This window comes from Erigeron canadensis, chromosome 1 (genome assembly GCF_010389155.1).
Source record: "Erigeron canadensis isolate Cc75 chromosome 1, C_canadensis_v1, whole genome shotgun sequence".
Taxonomy (NCBI): domain Eukaryota; kingdom Viridiplantae; phylum Streptophyta; class Magnoliopsida; order Asterales; family Asteraceae; genus Erigeron; species Erigeron canadensis.
In genome coordinates, this window is record NC_057761.1 from 43,642,585 (window position 1) to 43,655,744 (window position 13,160).

Consider the following 13,160-nt stretch of genomic DNA (forward strand, 5'->3'; position numbering starts at 1 on the left):
TTGTAACAATAACGTACTTAATTACCACTTGTGCATATATAAATCATTTTATTTCATACAAGTTTGATATCCATATTCATATTTCAATAGCTCTTGTAGTTTGTTACAATTCGCATACAAGATTTATGATTATTGACTATAGTCTTTTTTTTTCCCCAACATCTCGCGTCCTGAATTGAATTTCAGTTAACACCAGAAAAAAAAAAAATTTACAGACTTATTAAAAGTTAAACCCAAAACTCATAAGAAAAACAAGGTATGCATCCATCAATAATAAAACTGACTTAATTATATGATATTTTAGAAGTTTGTAACTATTTCGATGGGCATTTTAAAGTATATTCCACTGTCTTCCTTTACATCCAACAATTCGTTTGTAACCTTGAAAGTAATACCAGATAGGAGTATATATTAAGTCGACCCTTATGAGCAAATAAATGCCCTTTGTTATTTCTATTATTTTGGATTAGCTTTATGACTACTGTAATTCATTTCCGGAGGAGCATGGCATATAGTAAAGACTTAGATTTTATCAGATCATATGATTATTAGTATTTTTATTATTAAGAATTAATTTTTTATGTTTACAAGACCTTCTCTATCGGTTTTCTCATCTCGTATCTTTTTCTAAAATCTTGATTCTTTCATTGTTAGAATTATGTGATAAGATCTATAGACTATGTTCCTTTGTGATACGTGTGATACACAACATCAACTGATAAATATATTGTTGATTCACGTTTTCTTTAATAGACAAATCCACTAAGCCTAGCTGAACATTTAAATGGGCTTATATTTGACATTAATTTCGGACCTAACTTAAACCCAAATTTAGGCCCAATTTGGCTGTGCTGCTTCATGGTTGATACTGGACATCAAACCCAAGTAAAATGCATCTGCAATCTCAATTCTGTACAGAGTGAATTACTGAAGTCGTATATCATAAATATTTATAAATTCTATAAAAAACGGATCATAAGATGTTTGATCATGGAGATTTTATAAATCCTTTTATTAAAACAAGTTTACTAAGATTATTGTTTTATTACGATACACATAATCTACACAACTTAGGACTAACATCTATCGGGTTAATTAACCCAAAATTCATTAGCTTTACTCGTAAACAAAGCTTCACTGGCCTATGCTTGTGAGTTGCACTCCTTTGAACACATAAAATATGTTTCGGGTCATTTCAACCCAACACAACACATGTCAAAAGTAGAATTCCTATTGTTTATTTCCGGACTCGCTACAGAATCATATATTAAATGCGATAAAGTAGAAGAGAACTTATAAAACCTTGGGCATTACTACATACTGGATAGTGGATATGTTATTTTTCATCAATGATTCTGCTTTTTAAATCTGACTATCGATCATGTTGATTAGTTCATGACAAAAACAAATCATTTGGTCATAGATAACATAATAAACCAAGATTCTAGCTAGTTTGATCCTTTTAGAAAAAAATAATATGTGACATTTCCTTGATACGTCATAAACAGAATGTTTCACATGTTCTGTAACCAAGTTTTAATACATATACAAATATGTATATTTAAGCACTATTGCTAGTGTTTTAGTACTATTTTTGCTGACTTTTGCTGCTATATCTTATGGCTGTTGCTGGTGTTTCATTTTTCTGCTTATTAGTCACGGACTCACGGTTGGATAATGATCACTTTATGTATAGACAGGTCATACTTGAATATGCTTTACTATTTGGTCAAGGGTTATTGGTCATTAACGTTAAAGGGTTCGCTGGGCTTTGACTGTTTGAGCTGGAGGTTGCATTTCTGTCCATTCCCCTCTTCTAAGGTACAGTCCTTACTCAATTAGAGGACGAACTGCGGACTCGGAGGCTACACAGACGGTTCGAGGGTCGCAGATGATGCATCACAATGATTTCGATACTGCTTATGTTTTGTGTCAATGGGTGAACTGCTCAAAGCTTTTATCAAAGATGGTCATTCTTTGCTTGTTTTGTTTTCATTGTAATTACGAAATACTACGAGTATACGTTTTCTGCATTTTCAACAGAAGAGTACGAATTTTTTGGTACAAAAACATATGATCCTAAATCTAATCTAATGTAATAATTGAAAACACATGTATATGAGATCATCTATCCAACTACCAAGCAAAGAATAAAAGCAGAATCTATAACTGAAAACATTACTATCCTCCCATAAAATGTACTTTTCTTAGAATACATAAAGATTTTTTTCAACAACCAATGTGTTTGTTACCAAAAATATGATTTCTTTTACATTACAAGAAAAAATAATATGCCCAAATTAACTATTACTTACTCATCATTAACCAAAAGACATATACGTCAAGTCCCAATGGATCGAGTTGGCTTATGTTCTAATCTTTTCAAGACTGTCCGATACTGTTTTCATTCGAGGTCGTATCTCAGGGTCTAGTTCAGTACACGCGAGTGCTAAATGAAACACTGTCAAAACCTCTTTTTTCGCGTGTACTTCTTGAAGCAACATTGGGTCGACCATATCTGATAACGGGGTTTCCTCCTCGAACCCTTTCCTTACCCACTTCACTAGATCAGGGAGCTCAGTTGATGTTGATGTTGTTGGAGACGAAACTTCTGGTGACTTTCCAGTTAATAATTCGAGCAGCACTACACCAAAAGAGTAAACATCCCATTTTTGTGTAGGCTTGTTGGATGAAATTCGGGCTTCTGGTGCTCGATAGTTGTTGACTTTTTCAGGAAGGGTTGACTTTAAGTACGGTAGGGCCCCACCCATGAAGCCACCTGAGGACGATGGGTTGTTTCCGGTGATGGTGATAAGGCGGTTTAAACCAAAATCTGATATATGCGGTTGTTGCTCGTGGTCTAGGAGAATATTGGATGGCTTGATATCTCCATGAACAAACTTTCTAGGACTGCATTCATGTAGATAAGCTAACCCTCTTGCAGTTCCTTTCGAGATTCTTAGCCTCGTTGACCATGAAAGAATCGTCGACGCTTGACCTGATTTCAACAGAATTAAATTATGAGTAACTGAAATCAAACATATTTTACATGGTATCAAAGCGAAAAAAAAAATACCTCTCAATGCAGAGGCTAAGTTGCCATTTGAAATGAAATCGCTAATCAGTAGTTTTTCGTCAGGAGCCCAATAATAAGCTCGTAACTTGACCACATTCGGATGCCTAACCCTCCCAATGGCTTGAACCTCCGCAATGAACTCCTTGTACCGCTGTTCGCCGCCCTCACCCAACCGTCTAACCGCTACCGGAATCCCATTCCCGAGTACTACTTTATACACAATCCCTAACCCGCTCTTCCCCAACACATAAGCCGAAGCTCTCAACAACTCATCCAGCTCGATACTAAACCCTTTATCAATAGCCACAAGCTCTCCTCCCTCACCACTACCGCTAACACCGCCACCGCTAACACCGCTACCTTTTTCGGACTCTGCCTCGGAATCCGTGCTGGGAAATCCACTGACACATGGAAAAGTACAAAATCTTGATTTCTGATCCCCACCAAATCTACCTTTACAAGTACAACTACAACCATTACTATCTTTTTTTCTCCAATATAAATAAACTATTATTAATCCAATTAAAGCCACTCCAAATGCATCTGCCACCGATATTAATATTATCAAACCCGGTTTCAACCCTTTTTTACTTTCACCATCATCATTCACCGGAGTCAAATTTTGACTCGCCGGAGCACCCGCCGGACTACTTTCCCGGCAAGTTTTTTGCAGAGGAAACCCACATAATCCCGGATTGTTTAAAAATGCCGTCGGACCTTGATTTGTAAAAGAACCCGTTTGAGGAATTTCTCCGGTGAAGTTGTTATGTCGGAGGTCAAAGCTGACAGTCAACGACAAGTCACCTAAAGATTCCGGCAACTTCCCGGCAAAATTGTTAAAAGATAAATTTAAAGTTCCTGACAATGATTTTAGCTGCCCAATATCAAATGGTAATGACCCAGTAAATGAATTCGAAGATAGATCAAGCTGAACCAAATTCGCCAGCTCCGGGAACACGCCGGACGGAAAAACGCCGGAAAGTTTATTGTCGGCAAGAATGAGTCTTTGTAGCTGCCGGCAATTACCCAGAAATTTTTTTACTGTTCCGGTGAGTGAATTATGAGAAACGTCGACGTTTTGGAGACGTTGGGGGTTACAAAGAGACGCCGGAATTTCGCCGGAAAGATTGTTTCCGTACAGAAATAAACTGTGAAGCGACGTCGCATTGAAGATTTGATCAGGGATTGAACCATGGAAATTATTGTCGTGTAAGTTCAATCGCCGGAGATATTTTAAGTTACCGAGCTCCGACGGGATGTATCCCCGGAGGTTTCTTCCGGCCAGTGCAAGTCCGACGACACGTGGGTCAGATACTCCGGTAATGTTGGCGCACGTGACGCCGGTCCAGTGACATGGGGTGTTGTCATTTTCATTCCAGTCGGAGAAAACTGCGGCGCCGCCGTCCACGGCGGATTTGATAGTGAGTAAAGATAAGCCGTCGGAGGTTAAAGCGGTGGCGTAATTGATAAAAATTAAAAACGAAATAAGCCCATTAATAAAAAGGTTGACCATGATAAGTATATGAGGGAAAAAAATATAATTAAAGTTGTTTGCTTTGAATTCAAGATTATACTTCTTGAAATCGTAAAACAACAATAACAACGATACTCCTAATTTAAATAATTATTGAATCGTAAATTAAATAGTTAGAGGTGTTGTGTTTAAAATGAAGATTATAGTAGTTGAATTGGTAGAGAAAAATGGATAAAGTTGTTTGCTTGGAATGAAGAATTTAAGTGTTGAAATTGGGCATTGGTGAAGTAGTATTTGATGAGGGTGGTGGTGAGTGGTGGATGAAGGTGGTGGTGGTGGGTGGTGGTATTTATGAGAAATAGACAATGTAGAATGGTGATGGGTAAGGACCCCACAAACACACATTGGTGTTCCTAGAAGTAGAAGGAAAGCAATGGGAGCTTTTTAATGTGTTTCTTGTGTTTTATTTCTACATAATGTAATGGAAGGATTATGTATTGTATTCATGCAAGATGTGATACTCAATTTTGTATAATGGCTTATTAGTTAGGTAGTATTCTGAATTGAATATGTGTGTCTTTTTTATTGTTGGAGCATTTTAAGTTTGTTTGTTCTGAAGTATTAGTTTAATGTTTCTTGGGATTATTTATGATCACTATATTTGATTGCATTTAATGTTGCTGATGCTCAACTTTATTTAGACAATCTTGGGATTATTTTTTATCACTAATTTTAATAATCAACATAAAAGTGTATCTGAAATGGCTTCGTTTGTTTACATGGCTAAAAATCTCAACTTGATAAGATGATGATTTAACTTTACGTTAGACTCGTGATCGAAGTGTAAAGAACTTTCTATCATTTAAGTAGTTTTAGTTGTTTTTTAACAAAAAAAAATCACTACGAGACACGAAAACGCATGTAACATCGTATATAATTATGGTGGTCACTGCTCCAACTTACTTTTTTTAAATAAATAGATTTATTTAAAGGTGTAAAAACAAGTTAACCAGTTTCGATTAATTATTTTGGTAATCATATTCGGTTTTTTTATAAAAAAAAATTAACCGGTACCGGTTAATAACCGGTTACTGTGTATGAAAGTTCTAACTGATGTACCCGATTTCGGTTTTAAAAAACCGGTTAACTGCTTTTCATTAACTGACCAGTTAACCGAAAAAGATTGTTTACCAGTAGCCAAAACCATAACAATAGAACAAACAACAGAAATAGAACTACTAACAGAAACTTAAATGAAAATGAAATCCTGGATAGTAGAAATAGAACAGAACAGAAACAGATTGTTTTGGTAAAACAAAACAGAAATAGAACAGAACAGAAACAGAAATGTCCAACAGCAGAAACAGAACAGAACATAAACAGAAACAGAACAGAAACAAAGCAGAAACAGAAACAGAACAGAAACTAGGGTTTTGTATTTGATCGGTGACTGGGAGAGTGGGAGACTGGGAGAGTAATATTGATCGGTGATTCGGTGGCTAAGTATAAATATTCTAAAATAATAATTTAAGGTACCAATTAATCGATTAACCGATTAAATTTAAAAAAATTAACCGGTTTCCGATTAACCGATTAAGAATCGGTTTTTGTTTTTAAAAGTGCAAATCGATTACTAACCGGCGGTTTTTTCTAACCTATAATCGATTTGTACGGTATCGGTTACTAACCGGTTTCGGTTATAAGTTAACTTTCGAATCGGTTCGGTTAACCGGTTTTTTGTGCACCTCTAGATTTATTCGTATATAATTTGAGCTTAATCAGTTCATTAAGTCTCCAAGTTTTTATGTGTTTCCATGATTTTGTTTTTTTAATGCCCCCGTTATGTTAAACTTTGGATCCCCCAATGTAAATAACTAAACTTGGTGACCAGCGTCTACCATCAACCTAAGTTTGTATGTACAAACTAAACGTACTTTATAAATTTTTAAATTTTATTGATACCAAAATTTAAATGTTTTTAATAAACAATCTCATATTGTATTAGATACTATTCTAGAATTTCTAGCATTTATTAAAACTTGTACCACCGCATAGGGATGTGCAAATGACCCGACCCGTGAAATCCCGGTCAGCCCGCGACCCACGAATGCATGAAAATCGAAACTGTGACCTGGCCCGTGAAGGTTCGGGTCGGGTACGGCGGGTCGCTGGTGGGTTATGGGTTTCCTTCATTTTTTTCGGTTTTTGCCTTCACCCGACCTGACTCACGTGACCCGTGACCCGTGAAAACCACAAATGCGTGACCCGTGACCCAGCCCGTTTGGGCTTCGGGCGGGTCGGGTACGGGTCAACGGTTTTTTTCCACATCCCTACACTGCACTACTTGTGTTTACTTTTCCTTCATCTCATACTAGTTGCTTAAACCTATGATCATATAAACACAAAGAGTAATCGCTTAATTGGTTGCGTGTTTTTTAAGTGTTTACATTAAGAATCTTAATACTAGGTTGAGTGTTGTCACACAACTAGATTTACTTTTACTATTTGCACCTCTTTTATTAGAGGTTTATGAGACATTTGTTACTAAAAAAACTTACTTGATACTAAAATTGTGGACTGTGTGACGTACATATATATAGACATTTATGTGTCTAGCTACACCGAGCTATAGAGTAAACACTTGCTTTTAATTGTAATATTACTTGTATGATCAACTTGTCTTTAGGACCCCTGGGTCTTCGAAACATTTATTACATTAACAAATTGCTTTAAATTATTATTTAAAATAGAATCAATATACATTATATTATGCATATTATAAATCACGACAATATTATGACTCAATAATGGTCAAAGCGTTGGTTTGATTTTATATGAGTATATGACCTAATTTTGAATTTTAAGTAGTTTCGGTTTGACACTTGGGGAATAATAAAAGTAAAACCAAGCTGCCAAACCATAGACCACAAACGATTTCATTTCATACGGAGTAAATTACTATAATATTGCTGTAGAAAACCATAGATTTATTATTAATACTTTTCTTTTAAGTTGTAGTGAAATAAATACTACGAATATAAAATTTCTTTAACAAAGTTTCGTTTCAATATACTACTCTTTTTCAGTGGTTTTTTATTAATACTAGTATTTCGAATTTTGTTGAAGTATACACATATACGGAATCATTTATTGTTTTGATTGTGCTTAGAATATAAATGACCCGGCCTAGATAACATATCATTTCATTTTCATTCACCATCATCATATCAAGATATTTATGATTTTTAGCAAAATAGCAAAATGATAAACTATTCATCCTCCAACATAAAATGTTTTACATTTTACATTTGATCAGATTGAGTAATAAACCGTACGTTCCTTCATCATGGATGAGACAAAACAATTGGGGGCACGCATAGCCCCTTACTCATCGGTTGCCACCTCAGTTAGTTGAGGCCAGATAGATGCCGACTACATGTTTATTTATCCTCGTACAAGAACTTTTTCCTTTGATAAAAGAAAAACAAATTAATTCTTTTGTATAAATGTTCAAAGAATTAATGTTAATTGGTAAATGCGGAGTACCCACGTACATTACTCTTTTACTAATTAGACAAGCAAAAGATAGGTAAGATATTAATAATTTCTCCCAACAAAGTGATGTACTGAAAAGGTCACTTAATAGTGCATTTGTGTCCATCTCTTTCAAAGTAAAAGTACTAATTGAATGGCGACACAATACTTTGTTATTATTTGTTAGCCTTAATTTGTTGGATTGCTACTTGTATGAATACCCATCTTATTCATCCAACCAACCGCACCCATGCCCCCCCTATCATAATGAGAGTTTAATTCCTTCCCAATTATAATGAATCAGAAATATATATATATATATATATATATATATATATATATATATATATATATATATATATAGGTTAACACTTCGGTGAGAACACTCTTAAAATAAGAACAGTGAAAATACCTTAAAAACATCATTTTGATGCATTAAAAGTCCATAAAACTAACATAGTGCATAACTAATTATCATTATTTAAGTGTTTAACAACACATTCATCCGTTAAAATCGAAATAATCATGTTTTTTGTTTTGTGCATCCATCTTGGATGCATATTCATCAAAATGATACATCCAACAAAAAACATGATTTTTTCGATGTTGATGAATCAATGTGCTGTTAAACACTTAAATAATGATAATTAGTTATGCACTATGTCAGTTTTATGGACTTTTAATGCATCAAAATGATGATTTTAAGGTGTTCTCACCGTTCTTATTTTAAAACTATTCTTTTTTGATTGTCCCTATATATATATATATATATATATGATGATTAGAAAACTTATAACTCTATCATGTTTAGGTGTTATTCGTTACACAAATCGTTCATACAATGTGTTGTTTTATCAATTTCCATCTCTCAAAGATTTTTAATTACAAATGATATTCTCATAATTGTCGTTTTTTTTCTTCTAATTATGTCTTCTACTCTTCTAGCACATGAAGTAACCATTTACCCTTATCTTAATCATCTAATTATTAAAATCGGTACACATGATAAATACTAAGGAAGAGTAGTGGCATAATGTTTGGCTTGGCTTCTTTGAAAAGAGTTCCCTTTTAATGATCATGCGTAAGCAGATTCTTTTGTAAAAAGTTATAACAAAATCAGTAAACAATTATTGCTTTGTATATAAAATCGTAACAAACATATAATTCATTTGTCCCAGCCTTGATCGCAGTGGACATCCCCATCTTGCAATGAAGTATGGGTCTTGAGAGACCAAGGTTTGAATCCGAGCAAGTAAGGTTTTCCTTCAATTTAACGTCGTGCCTTCTGTAGTGGTTAAATTGATGTGGTTTTTAATTCCCTCCTCTATGGTTCCCTGACTTCGTAGATCGGTCGCGAGTGACTGTCTGCTCAATTAGATGTAACGGCTAGCCGTCCCGTAACACGAACGTTCAAAAAAAACATATAATTCATTTTTGTTTTATTTTATTGAGTTTAATTTGGTAATTTGATAATGATGCATCTTGCATACGACATAAGTTATCAATTATCATTAGATTATCTTTATTTATTTATTATACTAGTCTTAAGCCCCGTACGATGTATGGATTAACTATACGTAAATCATACAATTGATTTTTTGCAATGATTTTATAAATTCGAATATACTCTATCACAATCATTGAGTCCCTTCAATAATAGGAGTAATAGTTTTCAAAAGAGACTATATAAGTTAAGAAAAATGTGATCCGTAATAATAATAAATGTTCGTTGTTTTAACACTTAATTAAAACTCAAGAATGTGTACGTGACTTTAATTTTACAATTAACCAATCAAAAGCTATATTTACCTAAATAAGCTCATCCTATCCAATCTCTATAAATTTTTTATTTTAATTTAATTTCATCTTATTTAAAATTGGACTTTAATTTCTATGTAAAAAGATATACAACTTATGAGGTTAAATTATAGAAACAATCTTTATTTAACTCTCAAATATCAAATCAATTGGAAGTGAAAAGTTAAGAATTCATATAAATGACTAAAATAATAAAGTTTACATTATGATAAAACCTTTTGTATACACATACTAAAATTAAAATATGATAATATACATATAACTAATATAAATAAAATATTAAATATAACCAAATAATAATTGTAATAGTAATAATGAACAAAGATTATATGTTATATCTATGGTTATGTTTTTGAAAAATCTAAATAAAAAAAGGATAATTGGGAATAAATTTTGCATACCTTTGTTTATGTGTATTCCGATCTTTAATACCATTTTTGAGTAGAAAAGGCTACGCTTAAACATAAATAATTTATGAGATCTACGATTGAAGCATTAAACTAATTAAAATAAACAAATATAATTAAGGACGTATATATACAGCTCGAAGTGGACGACATGTAGTTGAGTAGGAACTTTTTTATAAGATGATAACTTAGTATTAGAAAAGGAAACGGAAGAAGAATAGTATATATATATATATATATATATATATATATATATTTTATATAGGGACAATCAAATAAGAACAGTCTTAAAATAAGAACGGTGAGAACACTTAAAAAACATCATTTTGATGCATTAAAAGTCCATAAAACTAACATAGTGCATAACTAATTATCATTATTTAAGTGTATAGCAACAAATTGGCCTGTCAAAATGAAGAAAATCATGTTTTTTGTTTTATGCATCTATCTTGGATGCATATTCTTCAAAATGATGCATCCACAAAAAAACGTGATTTTTTCAATTTTGACGGATCAATGTGTTGTTAAACACTTAAATGATGATAATTAGTTCTGCACGATGTTAGTTTTATGGACTTTTAATGCATCAAAATGATGTTTTTTAAGTGTTCTCACCGTTCTTATTTTAAGACTGTTATCACCGGAGTGTTACCCTATATATATATATATATATATTAAAATAAGAAATTAATTAAATAAGTTTTCTTTAATAAATAAATATGATTAAAAGAACACTTGTCGCTTTAATAGAATGTCACATGTCGATTAAAGGATGTTACAATCCTGTTTTAGTTTATTGGTAGATATGGATCTATGGACAGTGATAGTATATACAAGTAAAATTTATGATTGTTAATTTGCTGCTTTGCAACAAAGTTAATTCGACATGACGATATGTTCTTTTATAAATAGAATTGAATAAGAACACAGAAAATAAGATTTTGAATTGTGTTTTTTGTGGCTAAAAACATGCAAATTAAAAGTTAGAGAGTTAAAACATAAAACATACATCAAACCAAAATAGTAGCTCTTTTGGTTTTTCCTAGATCACTAACATATTTGCTAAAGATTATTTACTTCTCAAGTTTATGCTTTAATTTAGTGCTAATGTAATTACAAAAACATAAAAGCAAATTTGAGTGGACAAATATATGATAATTAAAATGTGAGATGGCAATGATGAAAACATGCTTAGAAGCTAAACTCTATGTCACAATAATAACAGTTGATCTCATGAATGCTTGAGATTGGTAAAGTATTCCTTGAATTATTATTACATCCTCAAATATTTAATATTGCATGCATGTGTCATATTATCATGTATTCAATACTATGCTCTATGATTGAAATTTAATATAATTTTTATTTTTCATATATAGTTTAGATCTAAAATATTTTTTATTCTATAATTTTTTTTTTCTTTCTCCATAAAGACGAAAAACAAAAAAACAATAAACCCCAATAGAAGTGGGTACAACTTCTATAGTATGCCTATTAAGACTGGAAGAGTGGGATCTAAAGTTTTTAGATAATTTTTAGTCAACTAAATTGCATAGATCTAATAAGCCATTTTAATAATTATATTGTTATATTAGTTGTGGTTGAATAGTTTATTTCATCTTGATTTTACTAATAGCGTTAATGTTCGGCTAGAAAATGTACTCATGACCAAGATGGTTCTTTGTTCTTTTTAAAGGTTCTACTATTCTACATGTTAATTTTCATTGATGTTCTAATTTACCATTTATACAGGAGAGATTATAACCGTTGTGCTGACTGAACCTGAGAAGCACGTAAAGCTCCTTACATGTTACTTTGCGAAGTAGTGATTTATCTTCATGTTTTAGTACATGAATAATAAAAAAAATTAAAAAACACAGGTTTAATAAAATTAAAGCAGCCAATCTAATTTACTTTTTATATAAAATGATAAAAGTCTTTCTGAATACAGTTTCTTTATCTCCTTTATATATATCTCATAAATGACTAAATTGAATATGGTTGTATAATTTAAACACAAGATTAAGTGGGAAGTATATACGTATAATGATAATCAAGTAGTGGTTTTAGAAAACTGCCGTGTAACTTGTTAATTTAATCATATTAAGTCTATCTCTAATGGGGTGTACTTAGATATACTTTGCCGTTGAAATTTGTTCAAAAATAAGGATTTTTTTGAAGAATGCCCTTACCTAAGGGCATGCCCTTACTTGTCCTTACCTAATATATTTTTGTTTTTATTGGAAGTAAAAAGATATGTAAGGATATTTGTATGGTTGGAAATAAAATTATAAGATTTGAAGGATTTGTAAAGATGTATAAGGATTTCTAAAGGTATGGTATGACAGTTTAAGGACGCCTAAAAACATCTTTAGCATTGGAGATATCCTAACTAACATGAAATTACGACCAACAATAAAATAGTATGCCTCTTCAATCTAAGACCAATCTCTGACAAGTCTTTTGAGGTACTAGGCTCCTTCATTTCAACTACAGATGCGAACAAAAATACCATTAAGAAAAAAAAAAAACTAAAAAACAAAAACTGCACCTTTATTATAACAACTAAATTCCAAAATGGTGTCTCCCTCCCAATTACTTTCCCAATGTTAGGTTTTTAATAGTGGATGTCTGTTTTTTCTTCAATAAATATACGAGGTTCGACCAGACAAGTACATTATCAATATGCATTTCTGCTAAACAGATTTTTATTTTCTTTTTTTCTTCTACTTATATTCAACGATGAGTATTTAAACACCAAGTATTTCAATTATTGGTGTTGAAAATAATACGCTTCTATCCAAAATGATCATTTTGTAGAAGAAAAGAATGAAAAACTTATGAAAAGGAT

The 13,160-nt window shown here is 32.3% G+C and overlaps 1 protein-coding gene across 1 annotated transcript; it reads right to left on the reverse strand.

Moving 5' to 3' along the window:
* Positions 1–2,166: 2,166 nt before the first annotated feature.
* LOC122585839 (receptor protein kinase-like protein ZAR1) lies at positions 2,167–4,985 on the reverse strand. The gene is made up of 2 exons (XM_043757963.1): positions 3,077–4,985; positions 2,167–2,998 (listed from the first exon to the last, which is right to left on the reverse strand). The coding sequence occupies exons 1-2, from the start codon at positions 4,587–4,589 to the stop codon at positions 2,367–2,369; spliced, it is 2,145 nt and encodes a 714-aa protein (XP_043613898.1). The 5' UTR covers positions 4,590–4,985; the 3' UTR covers positions 2,167–2,366.
* Positions 4,986–13,160: the final 8,175 nt, after the last annotated feature.